This window comes from Saccostrea cucullata, unplaced genomic scaffold (genome assembly GCF_032062105.1).
Source record: "Saccostrea cucullata isolate Sc308-1 unplaced genomic scaffold, CSIRO_AGI_Scuc_v1 ctg316, whole genome shotgun sequence".
Taxonomy (NCBI): domain Eukaryota; kingdom Metazoa; phylum Mollusca; class Bivalvia; order Ostreida; family Ostreidae; genus Saccostrea; species Saccostrea cuccullata.
In genome coordinates, this window is record NW_026923710.1 from 103,468 (window position 1) to 122,682 (window position 19,215).

Below are 19,215 nucleotides of genomic sequence, written 5' to 3' on the forward strand. Positions count from 1 at the left end.
AGTTAAGGCGAAATGGGAACACATCCTATGATGTGGGAATCAGTCGTTTAAGATTCTCTCGCATCAGAGTATCTGTCATATCTGATGAAATGACAAAAGGTGTCACACTTTTATTCATCTTTCCAAATTTATCGCCTTAATCAGGATGTTTATCACAATAATGACGATAAAAATAAAACAAAAGAAACAATGTGAAGGTAGGTCATTTAGTAGTATTTGGAGATGTGGAGAATAAATATTTCACAAAAAGCAATTTATTTATTATAAAATAACATTCAAAGTTTGACAGTAGATAACTTTAAAGATTCAATTTGACATTAGCTTCAAATTTTCCAATAATGGAAGAAAGATACATTGTAAGTTTTCAGTGATACCAATCTCTGAAAGTGATGACCAGTACAAGAATATAACTTAACGAATGTTATGACATTAGAATGTTTTTCTTCTCGAAATTTGAATGTTGTATATACAAAAAGTTAGTCTTGATGTGTTTGATATGAAGGACAATGTAGTACATTTACCCCACCCCTGTTGATTTTTCCGTGAAATCCTGGCTTACGATTGGTTGAAGTCTGTCACGTGAAGGCAGTATATACTGTTGATTTTTCCATGAAAGCTTAGTCTTGATGTGTTTGTTAACTTTTTTTTCACAAACACAAACGTTTTAACTATGTGATGAAGCATAGCAGAGGAAGATTTTATAAACCACAGATAAAACGGACATTCGTTACATAGTCTTTTAGTGAGACTCGGCTCCGCCTCGCCAGGTATGAAATTTACTAACCAGGTATCATCCCCTACCCTATCACTAAAAGACTATGTAACTAATAATACCGGGGTATATAAGTTTCTTTGATGCCAACAAAGAGAACTAAGTACTATTATGATAAAATAATTGATAAAATCTGAATACACTGACCCGTTATTTCCAGTATGGAAAATTACTTTTTACAGCAATCTTTTATTTTGTGCCCAACCCTAAGTGAATCCAATTAGTTTTTCTTAATTAGGATGTTCTCACAATAACAACGATAAACATAAAAGAAAAAACAATGTATATATAGATGAAACAAATGAAGATAACGAACAGTATTACATTTTTACCCGTGAAATACTGTAATTTATTCATTGAATAAAAATGATATCCTGTCACAGTGTGAAAGGATATCAAAATGATATCCTGTCACAGTGTGACGAATATCAGAAGTGCGGGAAAAATTTCCTTTCTCATAACGAAGATTGCTGTAAAAATATCTTCCTTCACCTAATGTAAGATAGATGGAAATAAATAAACCATTCTGACAGCGAATAAAACTGTCAAAATTACCAAATATATGTTGTCAAATTCATGTTTACAGTGTTTTCACCTCACTTAGCTATGACGTCTCAGCCACTCAACTATGACGTCGCGAGTCCATGAATGTATTACAAAAAAGACAGAGGCAAAGGAAAAATCTAAGATTTTTTTTTTTAAATGTAATAAACAGAAAATTCAATGTTTTGTAGTTGAATATGGAATTTATTTCACTCGTGAGACCGGATTTTTTGATATTTTCACTCGTGCTTCGCACTCGTGAAAATATCAAAAATCCTGTCCCACTCGTGAAATAAATTCCATATTCAACTACAAAACATTGAATATCCTCTATGTATTCAAGAACAGTATTCAAAAGTCCATAAAACAACACATATAGGAGCAGAGCAAACACGGACCTTCAAAACATCAGAGGTGGGAACAGGAGGGCCATGGAGGAGTAAGCATCCCCTGCTGACCGGTCATATCCGCCGTGTGCTCCTTGTCACGAGTGGGAAATAACGAAAAAATCCACCGTTAATTCAGTGTATAAATAATGGACTAAAAAAAAGTATGAAAAACGTCAGTCGGCATTTGACTCAATGATAAATTGTATTTGCAGACAAGGTTATTGTATCGACCATAGAACTTACGGAATGATGACTTTCAACGAGACTGCTGATATTCTTGTTTCATCAACTTGTTTGTCAATAATTCAATGTGTACCTCGTTTTAGAAATACTTCATAAGTAGAGAATGTTCTTGCGTATCAAATCAACTGATGTATATTGCTGCATATGTAAGGGAAGTTGACGACTGTAAAGTTAATGTCATTTCGGTTATCATAGAGCTTGGTTGTTAGATTACCATTAATGTTTTTTTTTTTCAAGTAAACTATCCAAACATGAAACAAATATGTCAGACTCTATGGTATATTTTATCCCAAGCTCACCGGGATATATCGTATCGACATATAGGTCTTAAAATATAGGATTTGGAACTGTTGGGTATTATAAATTTTTTTTCATTATTAAAAAAACAACATTTAAAATTTGCAATAAACGATGTGAAAGATTTATGCTGGTAATTTTTTTTTTCAAATACAGGTATTTGTTTCAATTTGATATTTGCTTTAAATTTTCCAATTAATGGAAGAAAGGCTCACATTTATTTTGGCATTACTGGCGAGTTACTTTAAGATATACTTAAAACAATGTAGTATATAGCAGTGCCTTTGGTGTCAACAAAGAACTACTGGGAGTATTTTAATATAAATGGTTAATAAAATGTCGAGAGAGAGAGAGTACTATACCTTTTTAAAATAAGTTTTATCTTTCATTTTGTGTCTCCCAACCTAAGTACCTTTCACTGCTAACCTTTATCACTTTTTTCCTTGTGTCTTTTGCTATGTTCTGAACTGATGCGGCACTGGGGTTAGGGACAGCCGCATGGATGTTGGGATGGCTACATAGATGTGGCTGTTAGAATTTCAATGAAAATGATGGGAAAGGAAAGAATTGCTTTTGGTAGAATTTGATAAAGTGTTAGAAAAAGTAATAATTTAAAAAATTACCCGGCTGCATTTTTTTTATTTTGGGTTTTGCATCATTATCGGTCACTTAATTATGCAAGCGAATTCATCATCATTTGTGATAAAGTTGGAAACTCTTTTTTGTCTTTTTTTTTAGAAGTTATTGCATAATACACCCATATGGATCAAGCAATACAATCCATCATAAAAACAAAACAAAAGAGAACAATGAATTATATATATAATAGAATAGACGTATAGAAATTAATTCCCTAAATGTTATACTGATGTGGACTTTTAATTTCTCAATTCTAATGATTGTTTATACGATATCAAAGAACATTTAACAAACAGATTTTTTCTATATGACTATAGATATTAAATGTTTTGATTGTTTTATATAAGTGCAAACAGCTGGTATGACATCAAGTTTTGGATCAAGTATGTATTCAAGTTTCCGTGTAGTTGATTTGAGGTGAAATGAGGAACAATTATATAACATATATTTTATAAATATATTTCTTGCTTGTATATTCAAGATACACTGTAAAAAGAAATGAAATTCATCATCAATAGCGTTACATGAAGTTCATAATCTTTGTTGTCGAGGTATTTTCTTATGTCTACCAGTTTCCATCCTTAGGCAGTGGTCAATTGTTCGAATTTTATTTAGCATTTGTCTATTCTTGAAACTATTTCCATATTGACATTGTATTTTATTTCAGTACACGTATAGTTTTGAGTTCTCTGTGAATTTAGATACTTTTTCCATAGTTTTATCTTTTTAATTATCTAATACTGTTGGTCTGTAAAACACTAAGCTGCGAACATAGTATGAAACAGGGACCCCTGAAAATCCTGAGGTTGAATCAGGTGGCCATGAGGAGTAGCATGAAATATGAGGAAGTTACAGTATTCAAGTTCAAAAGTCTATTAAATGTTACATATTAGGAGCAAAGCCAACAATGATAGGTTTTATTTGCTAACAATATATAATAACGACCAGCGAAAATAATGCAGACATTAAAACGTTTTTTTTAATTCCTTTAACATCACACCATCTAACATGTCGGTATCGATAATCCTATGTCGTGAAAAAAATATCATATCCAGAATACACTCTTGCGTAACAAATAAGTTGGGGTATGTGAACACTATGTGTAGGTGATAACGGAATATTACTGTATAGGTAGGGAAAATTGACGATCATTAAGCAAAGTCATCTAACAAACAATTTAGTTGTTAGCTGGTTCTTATCATCTTGTAGTCAGTAAAACACCTAATAGTGAAAGAGATGTTACAGACTCTGCAGTCTCTTATATTTCAAGTTCAATGAGATATATCAAGTGGACTTATGGAAGTAAATTTTGTGAATCATCAATATATCTCAATGTCGAGTTAAAGGCCCTAGCAAGTGTTTTTCTTCTTGTCATGAAGAAGTTTTTGAATAAATTCTGTTTTACAAGTCTGCTCATAAAGGAGCCTGTGGTATCCGACTGCATAGATGTTGTCAATAAGTAACTCCAATATCCTTTTGATTAATATGAACTAAATAGTACTTTTGTGTAGAATCAGAGTGAATATTAAATATGAATGGGCTGCGGCTATAAATGTCAGGAGAAGAGGGAAGCAGGCTTTTTGAAAAAGCGTCGTTTTTACCCCAATTTCCCCACAAGGTGAAAATCGAAATTCCAAACCCTTTTACACATCCAAAAGACAGTCCCAATCATATCCATAAGTAGGAATATGTTACCATGAAAAAAAAGTCAGAAGAATTTGGACAGATTTTATGACGAAGAAAAAATCATCAGTTTTTAACCCACCACTACCAAAGTGTGTAAACCGAAAACTCAAAGTCTTTTTGTACATCTACAGAACACCACCAATCATGTTTTAAAAGATGAGTTCATTAATGCAAAAAAAAAAATAAATATATATATAAATAAAAGGAGTGTAGGGAATCAGTTTTTGCAGAAAAATATTTAATCCTAAATTGTCCCCAGAGTGGAAACTACAAGACTCTCACGATCCAGTTCCCAAAGCAAAAGAGTAGGCTACTGCAAAAAGTGTAGGAAACCAATTTTTGTAAGGAAAAATGGACCAGGATAATAAAAATATACCCAAACTTTCGTAGAAACTGTGGGTATAAAAACCAGAGGTCTGTAGTCTTTACAACAAACCTGTTCAAAATGTTTGACACTAAAAAAAAATCAAAGAATATGCTTGAGTGAAATGTAAATTGCACATAAGAAATGGTCATTTGCAAAATGACTTTGTTAAAACAATCTAATGGAATAAACAAATATTCTGAAATCCCCAGGGGTACCAATTGCACCCCATTGTTTGCACGTCTATTTAGTTTTGATACGAAGCAGAATTTGTTCAAAGTCTTTTACGTGAAAAGAAAGAAAACACTTGCCTTCAACTCGACATTTTTAGGATACGACATGCATGTACTGGTATCACAGTAAACTTGAAATAAGATACCATAGAGTATGATACGTCTGTTTCTTATTTGGATATGTTTCTAGAAAAGGACGTTAATGGTAATCTAAAAACAAAGCTTTATGACAAACGAGACGACTTTAACTTTTCTATCGTCAACTTCCCTAACTTATGCATTAATATACCTTCATCACCTGCATACGGCGTTTATATCTCTCAGTTGATTCGTTAGGCTAGTGCATGGTCTACGAATGAACAATTTCTAAAACGAGGTAATATATTGATAAACAAGTCGATTAAACAAGAATATCAAGAAATAGTCTCGTTCAGAGTAATCATTTCGTAAGTTCTATGGTTGATACAATGACCTTGTCAGCAAATACAATCTATCATCAAGTCAAATCCTGACGCACGTTTTTCATTCTAATTGTTAGGTCATTATTAACATACAGTATACTGAATTGTCAATGGATTTTCCTGTTATTTCTCGATCATGACAAGGAGCACACGACCGTTCGGCAGGGGATGCTCACTCTTACATGGCACCAGATCTCACCTCTGAACTTTTAGAGGTTCGTGTTTGCTCAGCTCCTAATCTGTAAAGCTCAATGGACTTTTGAACGTAAATACTAGTACTGATCGTTATCTCCACATATTCCACCATCCACCATTTTTTCAAATGTTTCGAATTTAAATGTTATTATACAAGATTATGCACTTTAGGTACTTGTGTCATTCCCTTTAATTCGGTTATTAGAAAAATAACTGAGGATCTACAGCAGCACGATTGAATACGATTGGAAATGTTTGATGTTATCTGATAAGGTATTCGTGTACGTTTTGGTCACAGGTGGCACATAAGGTGCCACTAATTAATAACACGCGATCAAATTTATACCCAATTTTGTCAATACGCCGAAGAACCTCTTTTTAAAACTCTTTTCTGGTGTCAAAATTAAATGAATTGAAAATATAAAATAAACTTGGTCCTTTTAAAGACAGATTTATAGTGGTTTCACAATAATTCAAAATAAGAAAAGGATTAATGCTTACAGTTTCTATTAGAATGTTTTTCAGATTTTTCTTATTTGGATCATGGAGCTGAAGTGGAAATAATAAAATGAATGTTATACAGTGAAGATTTGTTTCATCTTAGTTAACACTTTACATACCGTTTCACATCATTTAATTTTCCATTTAACATAAAATATTCTGCAATTAGAATTAAAAGATAATAAATGAATTCAGAAGTGACACAACAAAAGACTTAAGTTCTAGACAAAGCGTTGATTTTATTTTACTTACTTGTACTGTGTGTTTCTTGCAATAATCTTGTAACCGAAGTACAGTTTTAAAATGGCGAAATACAACAAATTTAATTCAGCTAGCTGATGCTTTTGGTCATTACTTATCAGTTGTCACTCATAAAAAAGAGAAACGAATCTATAGGTACCAAAAAAAAGGTTTAAAATCATCAGAATATTGAAAAGTTCATAGTTAATTAGCTTTTCCATTATCGATATTAATTTGAAGTATTTTTAATAGGTCAGAGAATGTGTGGTATCATAAATTCTCTTGCAAATAGAAACCAAATATATATGTGTTTATTCAACCACCACAACCTCTCCACCCAAATGTTAATTACAGATTGAAAAATTGACATATGAGCTTATGGACATTTCCATTCATATTTCTGGTTTTGAAAAGTTCATTGCTCATTGATTTTTCTTAAAATAAACTGGAATGTACCACTGAAATGTGAAGATAGCAAACAGTATTTAAGCTCAAGAGTCCAGTAAAACAAGGTGTAAATACGTAGCACGTACAGAGCAAACACAAACCTCTTAAAACATCAGACTGATGTGGGATCAGGTGCCATGGAGAAGAAAGCATCCCCTCTGACCGGATACACCAGTCTTGTGCCATTAAGTCCATTCAAATAATACAAATCAGGAGCGGAGTCAACTCGGACCTTGAAAACATCAGAGATGGGATCAGATGCCATGGAGGAGTGAGAATTCTCAGCAGATCGGTTACATCCGCCGTGTGCTCTTTGTCTTGGAAGTAACGTAAAAAAAAAATCGGTCGACAATTCGGTGTTTAAATAATGGGCTAACAATTAGTATGAAAATCGTCAGTCAGAATTTGACTTAAGGTAGGACAAAACACCCGTGGATTCTATTTTAACCAATTTCTTAAAAATGTACTGGATGAAAAAAAATAATATTACTATATTGACAACGATGAATGATCCCTGAAAGAACAATAATAAGTTTTGGCACATTTGCGTTATATTTTGTGAAAAAATCAGAGAATCCTATATATTGGTCACTTGGGAGCTTACATTTTAGAATGTGTTTACGCTATCTAAGTGCAATAAACAAGCATTTAACAGTCTGTTATAAAATGCAGTGCAACTTTTGTTCCATAAAAAGTAGAGGGGTGATATTTGGACACATATATAAGAAGTCTATATTCTTTATGTACTACAAAGGTCAAGGTCATATCAGGAGGTCAAAGGTCAAATATTGTGACGTCATCTACTGAATCTTTTAGTTTTTGTCATTGATTTTTTTTTTAATCGCCAAAATATCTGAAACCACCGGTTCAATTTTCTTTATTTCTACACATTTTATTCTAGGACCCATTTGAATCATTCTGTTGATTTTTTGTAAAAATTGAATTATACATTTTCTCTTAAGAAAACTTAAACTGTCGGAAATTTACATGTGAATTTTCAGTTTCTGACACAATGTATGTTCTATTTTACTTAATATTTTACCCAAAAAAAACAAAAAGGTTATCTTTATTTAAAGTATTACACAAATTTGCAATAGATCAATAGAAATTCTAAAATAATTCTCAAGTCGAATGACTGATTTCACAATTTTCTTACAGGGGTCTGACAGACCATATTTCAGACTATGTGGGCAAAAAATGTGCGGTTGAATTTCTTTCATATTATATATAAAGAGAGATTTTGTATCCCAGAACAAAATATCAAAGTTTCAGAAAAATTGAATTTGAGGAAAAATTTGACCTATTTATTTGGTCCTACCTTAATGATAGTTTGTATTTATTCACAAAGTTATTGTATTGATAAAAAAATTACGAAGTGATGACATTTTAACAAGACTGTTGATATTCTTGTTTAGTCAACTTGTTATGAAAAACGTAAGTCAGCATTCGACTTAATGATAGACTGTACTTGCTGACAAGGTAATTGTATCAACAAAAGAACAGTTTGTGAAATGTTTATTTTAAACTAGACTGTTGATATCCTTGATTCATCAACTTGTTTGTCAATAGCTTGTATCATTTTAGAAATTGTTCGTATGTATAGCACGCTCTTGTGCATCGAATTAGCTGGGAAACATAAACCCCATATGCAGGTGGTAAGGTTACTAGTATATTGCTACACAAGGAAGGGAAGTTGACAACAGAAAATTAAGGTCATTACGTTTATCACAAAGCGTTGTTATTAGGTTACCATTTAACATCTTTTTCTTTTGAAATATGCAAATATAAAAAGTACCGTGTGAAGATATTACGTCGTCGACATATTTTAATGTCGAGGTCTTCTTTTCTTGTAAATTCTTGGAATAAATTCTTCTTCATATGAATAAAATTTATAAGTATGCTCATAATGGGGCGAAATTGAAACCCATGAGAATTCTGAAATATTGATGATCTCCAAAATTTACTTATTGAGCTATTGTCAATTAGAAACTCAAGAATCTTTTTAATATCAACCTCAAAGTACTTGTGTATTCAATCAGAGCATTTTTTTTATTTAATTATTTAATTTATTTAAGAATTTATTAGAACATAGTGACAATTTCGAAAAATCCATTTTCAGATCATGTCTAAAGGTCTTAGTGACTTTAAAGTCTATGCAAGCTAGAAAGAATCTCAACTTTTTATTAGCTTGAAAAAATATTCAAATTAAATTTTAACCTTCCTATTGTCAGTTGAAACTTGATTTACATTACGATATTATTCAATGTCTCCAAAAACTAGCAATTATTCTTTATTGTTAAACATTCAAATTGTTTTTATTCAAAACCGTCAAATAAGGTCTACTGTGTTTGAAATGGCAGTTTTCATTAGTTTCAAGAGCTTGAACAATTTAACTTTGCCTTTATGTAAACGCTCGAAAGCAAATTGCGTATATGGTTTAAATCTCTGTTCTACTTGATTTTTCTTCGGCTGAATAAGGCATGTAGATAACATTTAATTCTCATGATATACAAATAGGGACAACTACCAATAGAATTTTGCTTTGACAATAGAGTTTATATTTTAACATATATTATCCCAATAAGAAGAGTAACTAGTAACCAACGAGTAAACAAACAAAAGGAACAAATAAACAAAACAAACACGGATATATCATATCAGATCCTAAATACTTATTGGAGACAAAATGAACAAGGCTTTAATGTAGTTTATCTCATCATTAAATCAATTGGTAAATGAACATAAATCGAAGCGCCACTGAAAATCTGCATCTGATATCAAAATGAATAGGCGATAAAGTCACATAGGATAAAAATCGCATTTTGATCCTTTTAACCGACAAGCCAATCCTGTACACTATTAAAAATCTAAAATCCCTGGAATTTATATTTTGGCTTTCAAAGAGACTAAAAGCGTTTAAAATGAAATAATCAAAGTTGTTAAATTTTACTTGTACTTTTCCCATTGTTTTTCGTATAATTGTACCAAAATGGAAAGAAAATATTTGAGTGCTTACATTTTTAGACTTTTTGGAATAGTTAAAGGAAACTTGTCAGTCTTCAGGGCAGGGACTTATGCATACTAATATTTGTCCCTGTTTAGAGTTAAAATTTCATCGAAATTTGAGATGAACGAAAAGCAAAAACATTTCATAAGGGAATTTTAAAATACATGTAAAAACAAACTATATAATATACTTCTTCATTATTTGGACAAAATATCTAGTTTAACCAGTCAATGTATGGGAAATCATACAACTCTCTTAGTAGTATAGATCTAAATACTTGTAAATAACTGGGAAATTGCCATATATCACATTTGTTTGTTAATTGATTTCTTTTTAAAGTTAAACCACACTCACACTTGAATTGTTTGTTACGCGATTAAGTAGAGTTATGTTTAAATGAGAGGTCAAATTTGGTCAAAATTAAAAGTTTATATCCTTTTTGTTATCTGAACTTGATTTAGAAAATTCTTTGAGGAGATTCCTCATATTCATTTTGATCGCATTTTCTTTCAAAAGGAGTCAAAGTATTAATAAATGTTTATATAAATTTACTTACTATACAGTTTAATACAAATTTTTTTCGCCGATAGAAATCGATGATTATACTATTTGAATGCTTCACTTCGTTTGGGACTACATAGAATATCTACTACCAAACCAGAAAAATAAAAGAATTTTAAATACTATTCTTTATTATAATCCTCGTTTTCAACAGACATTGTTATATTTTAATCAATCGTTTAATATTTTGAATGACCAATTTTCTATTAAACTTTTATTAGCTGTGCGTTTCCATTTCAAATTTCATGACAAATCCATATTGTTTTCAGGTTCCATGGAATGAATTTGTTTAGAAATGAGCACCTTTGAGTAGCTGAGTAACTCTACGATTGCCATAATGTGGGTCAGCAGGACTTTTAGCGTTAGGCCAGGCTCATTTTTATTAATAGCTCTGTCCTTTCTTGTGTCGTTCTTCAGTGAAATAAACACGCAAAGTAAGTATCTTTAGTCAAAATTAATTACTATTTATTATATTTCATATACAGAATGCATACATTGATAAACGTTAACGCTGAAATAACAAAATAATTTTTGCCCCAAAAAGTAATACTAGTACATTAATTACTACATGTACATACCACACATTTCATTCAGTATTTAACAAAGGCATTTAGAGACGTTTTTTCAACTTAAGTTTGATCTTTTTTACTGAAAACATATTTTTTATACATCTGATATCATTATCTCTACATCAGAAAAGCCGTCTCTCTTACCTGGTTGCTCACTGTCTTATTTTCTTTTAATGAACAGCCCCTCCTGGCAACCCTAATATCAACGTTGTCGACACAAAGAATGAAGGTGATACCGTGACCTTGACCTGTACGTCTTTTGGGGGTAACCCACTACCCACCGTGAGATGGTATAAAAACACCCAGCTTGTAGACGCAGGAAGCAGCCCTAACGGAAATGGAGACGGGGTGTATACAATTGGATCAACCACTGTTACTTACAATAACTACACTTTCCAAGTGTCAAGGTCGGACAATGCAGTGTCTTTTATCTGCAAGGTCAACAATTCAGCTTTGACCAACGAGCTCCAACGATCCTTAAACATAGAAGTCTATGGTAATTCATATAACCTTTAAAAAAAAATGAAATGGATTCTGTGTTTTCTCTGACAAAAACAAAAGTTAAGTTTCACACATTCAATATGAGTTTATTATCAAATTATGCCTTAGACTTACTCTGTCAAATATTGATTAAAACACTTGTTAAATAAGAGTTCCGCTCCAGACAATGTGCCTAAAACAATGATCTCACAAGGTCTTTTAATAAAAAGAAGCTTTGCAAATGGGTCATTTTTCTTTACTTATTGGGGAATAATCATAAAGATTTAAGGATGGTGCAGAATTCTTCATCACAGAAAATTCTTTATACAACACACATTTATTGATAGGTTTCAAGGACTTTTTCTTGAAGAAACTGAGAAATTTTGTTTGACAACATCTGCAAATAAATATTTCTACTCATCTTTTCAGTTCCAGCCAGTGACCCACTCATCAGTGGGCCTGTGCCGCAGGTCACTACTGCTCTAGATGCCGGGAGGACGTATAATTATACCTGTACTGCCAGCAGTGGCTACCCAGTGGCGAACATTAATTGGAAACTGGGTACTTCTCTGGTTAACTCGGTAGACCTCCACCAGGGCATGTCAGGGAGAACAGTACGGGTGTCGGAGAGCACAGCCACCAACTCCGACAGCACGCTGACCAAGATCAGCCTACTGAGCTGGATTCCCATCACTGCCGACAACGGGAAGGTTTTGTTCTGTGTGACGACCCAGCCCGTAGTGTCTGGCGGAGCCATTACAACAGCTACCAAATCTCAAAGTGCAGCTGTCTTTGTACAACGTAAGGCACTAGTCCAATTCACTCTAGCAATAAATAAAATTTAATTCGAAGCATTTTAATGATTCAAACGTTTTTTTATTCTCGTAGAGATTCCCATTGTTCAGGTAAACAGCAGCAGTTACACTGTTCAGGTAGGCCAGACGGTGACTATGGATTGTACTGTCTTGATGGCACTACCACCTCCATCGACTGTTTACTGGAGCAGACTAGTCAATGGTGCCTTTAATAGATTAGTCATCGATAATGTTCGATTTTTCGGGTCTACAGTAAGCAATGCTAGTTTGACCATCACCAATGTTGCCCTCAGTGATGCTACCAGCTACCAGTGCTCGGCAACAAACACTGCAGGAACTGGAAACAGTGGCGCCACCACACTCACTGTGACCGGAAGTGAGTACTTTTTTGAGCAGATTTATACACATGTATATCGAAATGCTTATTTCCAATAAAACTCAGATAACTCACTATGTGAAAGATTTGATGCATGGCAATTTTATGAAGTGTGTTATTTTTAAGTGTCACGCTACTCACATATATCTAACCCATGCTGAGTGTGAATTTTCGTTGCAATCCCTTCATACAGAATATGATGTCTTCCAATTTATTGTATTTTGGAAACCTCAGTTTTGTAGAAAGGGATGTCAGATAATGTAATAAATGATGTGCCGAGATGAAAGTACTGGTACACATGCAGCATTGCTTTAAATTGCATTTTCATGTACTTGATCTTAGATATACACCATACCATGTTTGTAAATTGGGGATTACTGTAAAAATTATACCATGCATTGTTGTTCATTGATAATTTTATTTCAGGGTTTCTTTTATTCCAGTGACAGGAAATATTTGCGGTTTTCTTTCGTTATTTACAACAGTGAAGTATTTTCAGAAATTGCAACTATACAAACAGTAATAATGTATTAATTTTGCAGTTTCTTTTTCTTTCTTTCTTTCTTTCTTTCTTTTTTTTTTTTAAGGGTATAATTTAACTTGAATATTTATTTTGGCAGGAAATATGGATATTAAATATGGATTTGAATTTTTACTTCAGCGATTTTCCCATATTTTTTCGTAGGTTTTGCATTTCTTTTGGGGTCATTGTTTGAACAACTGATACAGATAACAGGTTTACAGGTATATTTCTAAATTTCTGTTCAGTTTACATGTTTTATAAAGAAAATTACTAACTTTATACCTCCATTATTATGTATATATTACATTTGAACGTAGGCATTTTTTTTATCAATATACACATGTATAATGTTAATCACGTGACGAAGTAATAGCCTATGCAATTGAATATTTCGTATCAAATGGAAGCGATATGTAACTAATAAATTGGGTCGGGTTCGGGAATACATGAATTGCAGGCGCTGAAACACAAACAGGAGTCTCTGGTTCGAGTGGCCAAAATATCGAAATTTACAAGTTTACAGGACAGGTCGTTGAACTTTCCAGTTATATAACTTAAAAAACGAAAAAGTATGTTAATTTATTGTAAGTACATTTGGTATAAATTCAATGAAGAGCGAGGACAAGTTCAATGCATATGCAATCCTTTTCTCACGCGAACACAAGTCCTGCATTTAATTAGCAGTAGCATACCACATTGAATCAAAAGTGTTGGTGAAGTGTCTGTAACTATGCAAACATCCTGTATGCATGTGTTCCTGTTCAATTTTTTATTTTGTTTTGCACTGAGCCTGAGGTGTCCATCGGGGTTTATAGCAACACATACATCTTTGGCCTTGGACGTATTTTTGGCAAGAAATTTTATTTGGTTATATCCTTGACATCTGAACAGGATGTTAGTAAGACGATACTCAGATCTAGAATAAAAGTTCTTCAGCAAATAATAATAGAGAGGAATATCCAAATAATATATCATGATATATTTTTATTATTTATCAAACCATGAACAGGATGTTTGTTTTCAAAAAGAAATATGTTAAGGGCTCGATCTTTATAAAAATTTTGATTTATGAATACATTTTTCTATTGAAAATTTAAAAAGGGAAGAGTAGGATTTGGGTGATTAATTAAAATTGGTTTTAAATTTCAGAATAATAATATTAAACAGGTATATATAGTTCATTTCAGGGCAAGAGAAGAAAATGAAAAGCACCAATAGTCCTCTCTGTATTCCTGTAACTTCATGGTTATCGGTAAGTATCAGGGCTTCTGATATGATGTGAAAAGTTCTGTATTTGTAAGCTTACTGTATGCATTGCACGTATGAAAGGTTTAGACAGGGAGAAGAGTTATTTCCCTTTGAACACAGTTTCCACATTAATAATTTCTCTCTTTTTCTCTCATTTGATAGGTATATGGTAATAAATTTGTCTGGATAGGTTGATCATTTGTCATATTACAAATTAATTTTAAGAAAAAGAGTAAGATTACAATTTACTGTGTTCATGCAATGAAAAAAAATTTTGAGGAAGATGATGTTGATGTTATACAAAAAATATTCAATTCCATTTGAAATATATAAATGGAATTTTTGTAAATATTTTTTTTTAATTTATTGCAAAAAAATTTTAAGCCTTCAGATTTTATTTATCACTTTCTTGTAAAGTTTTTTTAAATATTGATAGAAAATGTTGATATCTGTTGAAAAAAAAAGTTGGCCCCACTTTGGGTGCCATATCATATTGTCTTTATGAAGTAATTGCTTAGGTTTTTTAAGAGTGAAAATGTGAATCTGGTAAACAAAAATTATTTTTGCTAACAAATTTCAAATTTTTGATAAAAAGATAAAATATTTAAAACGTACTGCAGTTTAGGATTAAGATTTTGGATACTAAGGTCTTGCTGACTGGTGCAAAATAAAGATGAATTTAATATGGATCATATGGGGAGAATATACATATTTTAAAACCAATTAATGTGCATGCATACAGCTAATTTTTCTTCTTTTTTGTAAAATCTTAATTCAGAGTTATGATTTCAATTTTCACTTCTTTCTCCTTGATTTTTAAAATTTTTTTTTTAGTGAATGATCATTTATGAATAGTTATTTACTACTAATATTTTTTTTAAGTAAAACAAAATTATGTAATAAGTTGCATTTTTAGTGTTCTAATGACAGGTATAGATGTTCATGTATATAAAAAAAAATTTCTGTGTAATATACCAAAATGAGGGCCTTTCCTTAAAATTATGTGTGTAAAGCCATTTATAGCTTAGTGGACCCATTGCTGCATGGAGATGTGAACATAATAATGAAGTTTGGTCAGGACAAATGGAACATGTCCAAACAAATGCTGTCAGTAGAGCATTTCTGAATTGGCTTGGGTATTATTTTTAAATGTCTACATAGTTGTTTGTACATTCATTGTGTATAGATCGTCATGCTTGATTGAGCAGGCCTTGTGTGTGCTTAGTTAATGGTTACTAAGAACTCATTTGCCTGTTTTCAATACATGTGATCCATAAGCTGGGACGACAGGACTGATTTTTTTTTCTTCGAGTTAATTTTTTCTTTTCGAATCAGGTTTTGGGATTTTGTTAAAACACTATACAGTGGGAAGGAATCTTTAACCTTAACAACAGAACAGTGTTGAATATTTTTTTTTGGTTGGATTTTCAAACATTAATAATTTTAGGTATGTACCTTCTTTCATTTTATTTATATTGTATCTATAAGTAAAATATTTTCATCTGAAAATAAATCTATGATTTCAGTGCAATCCCATGTTATCGCCAGTACATATCAGTCATTATAACAAGATTTAATTAACGTGCTACAAGCTGGAACTCATACTATCAATTTTGACACCATTTTGTGAACTGTTGTCATATGATACAATAGTACCAGGACAAACAATAAAAATCATTTCTACTTGGGAATTCACAGGAATAATTTGTAATACGGTGTCTTTGATTTCAATCAATGGCAGCATGGCAGACAGAAAATCTATATTCATTCACTTAGTTCTTGTTGACAATGTTATAAGCGCAGGTTTTTTCCCAATAGTTCTAGCTTGGAAAACTATAAATATTCCAGATCTTTATATCTCTTATTGAATTAAAGCTTATTTGGTTTGGTAATCTGGCTTTCCAACTTTCATTTTATTATATATGATCTTTGATATTATGATTTATTTTTTTGTCAATCAATTGATCACATAACTATTGTGCAAGAATGGGTTTGCCTTTTCTACAAAAATCCTCTGAAACTGCAAATATTCATTTTCCATGATTGTCAAATGGTTGGTCTGTTTCTTTTACTTCATCTCTACTATATAACAGAGATGTTAAGTACTTGCATTATAAACAAGTCAGCTAGGGTTTTAGGGTTGTTGTGGCTGAAAATAGCCCCATTTCTAATTCTAAAAAGCAAGAATTTCCCCAAAATTTTTGAATTGAATTTAATTCCTAAACTGTGTAAAAAAAATTAATCCATGTAGTAGTTTGATAGTCTGGCCCAACCTTGAGTGCCAGATCATACTGGGCCCATGTTGTGTGCCATATATGTCACAGGTGGAGAAAATTCATGTCTCAATCAGGACTCAAACCCAGGGCCTCAGGTATACTATGCCAGCACTCTAACCACTGAGCTGTTGAGACCTGATATATTGACTGACTTTCACACACCTCCTAACCTGTTGACATTTATAAATCAATAATATGTCCTACAAATTGCAATTATTATTCCGATATTATTGAAAAATCTTTTTGGTCTTTGCTTATGTAAACAAGGTAATTTAAGCCTTGATGAGCATATTTCAAAGTAAAGATTCAATAATACCTGAATATGTCTATGCCTTGGTTCCCCCTTACTTATCTTGATTTTTTCCCCAAAAGTCAAGCAAATATCACTATTTTGCTCTCAATATCCCTATATCATAGAAATAAATGTGCATGTAGAGTTAACAAATACCCCTAGTAAATAAAAATGATAATAAAATAGAACGGGAGATGGATGGAACTCAAATTGTATAGGCCTTCATAAACAATGTTGATGCAGTAACCCCCCCCCCCATATGCTGAAGATCTGTGTTTTCAAAAACATTTCTATGAAAACTTGTGTCACATATACAGCCGTTATCCTAGTAAAAAACATGGGAATAAATATTAATAGGAAGAGAATAACAGTAGAATGGTATTCATTCAGTGAGTACTAACTGACATACAGAGTCAATGGAATCAGCCCTCTGTATATGTACAGTTATGACTTAATAGTTTGTACATGGACATGGTAGCTTTAAAAATGCAAGAAATTGAAATAAGAATTCATACTATAATACAAAGTGTAGAAGGTAGTACCCAATGATTCAGATATATCCCTGGTTTTCAAAAATAATTGATTTAAGATGTAAAGTTAAGACTTGTTTCATACCAATTATTGTGTTCTGAAGGTCATGAGTTTGAATGTGGGCTGTGACTGACCATAAAAAGTATGATACCAACTGTTACTTTGCCATTCTCTCAGCACCTTGAATAGAAAATTGCGGGGTCCTTCGGATGAAACCTTAAAAACCGAGGTCCTGTGTCACAACAGGCGTTGGCACGATACAGATCCCTCACTGCTAGGCCAAGTAAAAGTCAAAATTTGAAGACTTCTGCCTTTGACGGTGTATGATGGCATCTCTAAATGAATGAAAGTTTCACAAATGTGACGCAAAAGAACATAAAATCAATCAATCCTTCATACAAGTTGATAGGCCTCTGCTTTTTACTAGTGAATGTTTCATCCACCTGATTGATACATAGGGATCGAGGTAGGTTTGGCAGGATGCTTACTCCTCCAGGGCACCTGATCCCACCTCTGGAATTTCAATGGGCCAGTGTTTTGTGCCCTCATGACAGATTTGTATTATCACTGTTCATAATCCTCACCTTTTTATTGAATGATTAAGATGGGCTCATAAGAATAGAATAATAATGTATTTTTTAACATCTGTTATACATGGTTAGGATGATGACTGATAAACTATTTGATTGAGGCCATTATGATCAAGTTCACAGCTAGAAATTCCTAGAGGTAAGGTTTAAAAATGACTATTTGAAAATAATTTGGTTTTATCTTTAGGATTAGAATATGAAAAAAAAAATTTTAATCATTGGAATAGTTTGATTAACAATGCTAAATAAAATTAAATTTCCATAATGCCTACATTGGTGTCAAAGACCTCTCAAAATGTAGCCACTATATCTTTCCTTTCTAAAGCTCTGTCTTTTACAACACACTATGAATTTCATCTACTGTATAGGGGATTAATTTCACGGGTTGTAATTTTCGCGTTTTTCTCTCATCTGACACGATCGCGGTTTCTTGAATTCGCGGAATTGGTATATAATAAAAGTGACCTCCCTTGTCTATATAGCTTCATGTTAACGACGTTCATCAGCGTCATGTCTTTATTTCAGCAGGGTGGGTTAATATAAAGTTGTTGGATTAAATAAATAATTAATTAAACAAGGGCAGTTATTGAAAGTCCTTCATTCTAAACGGCAAATGACTTTCCTATATGCTAATATGAGTGCATGTGCACCCAAGATCTTCAATACGTATACAACGCGGCGAAAAAACACTGGACAGATATAAATGTGTTTATGTACTTTGTAGTTCGACGAAATAATATCCTTCCACATCTTCAGTACTAAGTTTGATATTTATTTGAATGATTTCTTATTAAAACTAAAATCTAGATAAAATAAAATATGCATGATTATGCGGGTAACAAATACACGTGGTTACATTAGTTACGCATGTGTAATCAAAACCCACGGCACACGTGATTTGATTGATGAAACATGTAGAGTTGGCTATTAAAATAGC

At 32.3% G+C, this 19,215-nt stretch overlaps 2 protein-coding genes across 23 annotated transcripts in view; both read left to right on the plus strand.

The window, feature by feature from the left end:
* LOC134264741 (roundabout homolog 1-like) overlaps nucleotides 1-19,215 on the plus strand; it is a 41,807-nt gene that overhangs the window by 2,554 nt on the left and 20,038 nt on the right. The window contains exons 2-5 of the mRNA XM_062747029.1: nucleotides 10,848-11,012; nucleotides 11,329-11,643; nucleotides 12,057-12,428; nucleotides 12,516-12,818. Coding sequence (XP_062603013.1) covers nucleotides 10,916-11,012; nucleotides 11,329-11,643; nucleotides 12,057-12,428; nucleotides 12,516-12,818 — 1,087 coding nt within the window. The 5' untranslated portion in view covers nucleotides 10,848-10,915. The remainder of the gene's footprint in view (nucleotides 1-10,847; nucleotides 11,013-11,328; nucleotides 11,644-12,056; nucleotides 12,429-12,515; nucleotides 12,819-19,215) is intronic.
* LOC134264738 (hemicentin-1-like) overlaps nucleotides 14,519-19,215 on the plus strand; it is a 52,524-nt gene continuing 47,827 nt past the window's right edge. For 18 of the 22 annotated variants that reach the window (XM_062747006.1, XM_062747010.1, XM_062747014.1 and 15 more), the window contains exon 1: nucleotides 15,778-16,036. The gene's annotated coding sequence lies outside the window, so the exon portion shown is untranslated. Of the gene's footprint in view, nucleotides 14,594-15,777; nucleotides 16,041-19,215 lie in introns of those variants that run through there. The other 4 variants (XM_062747008.1, XM_062747007.1, XM_062747027.1 and 1 more) reach the window with 4 other exon arrangements.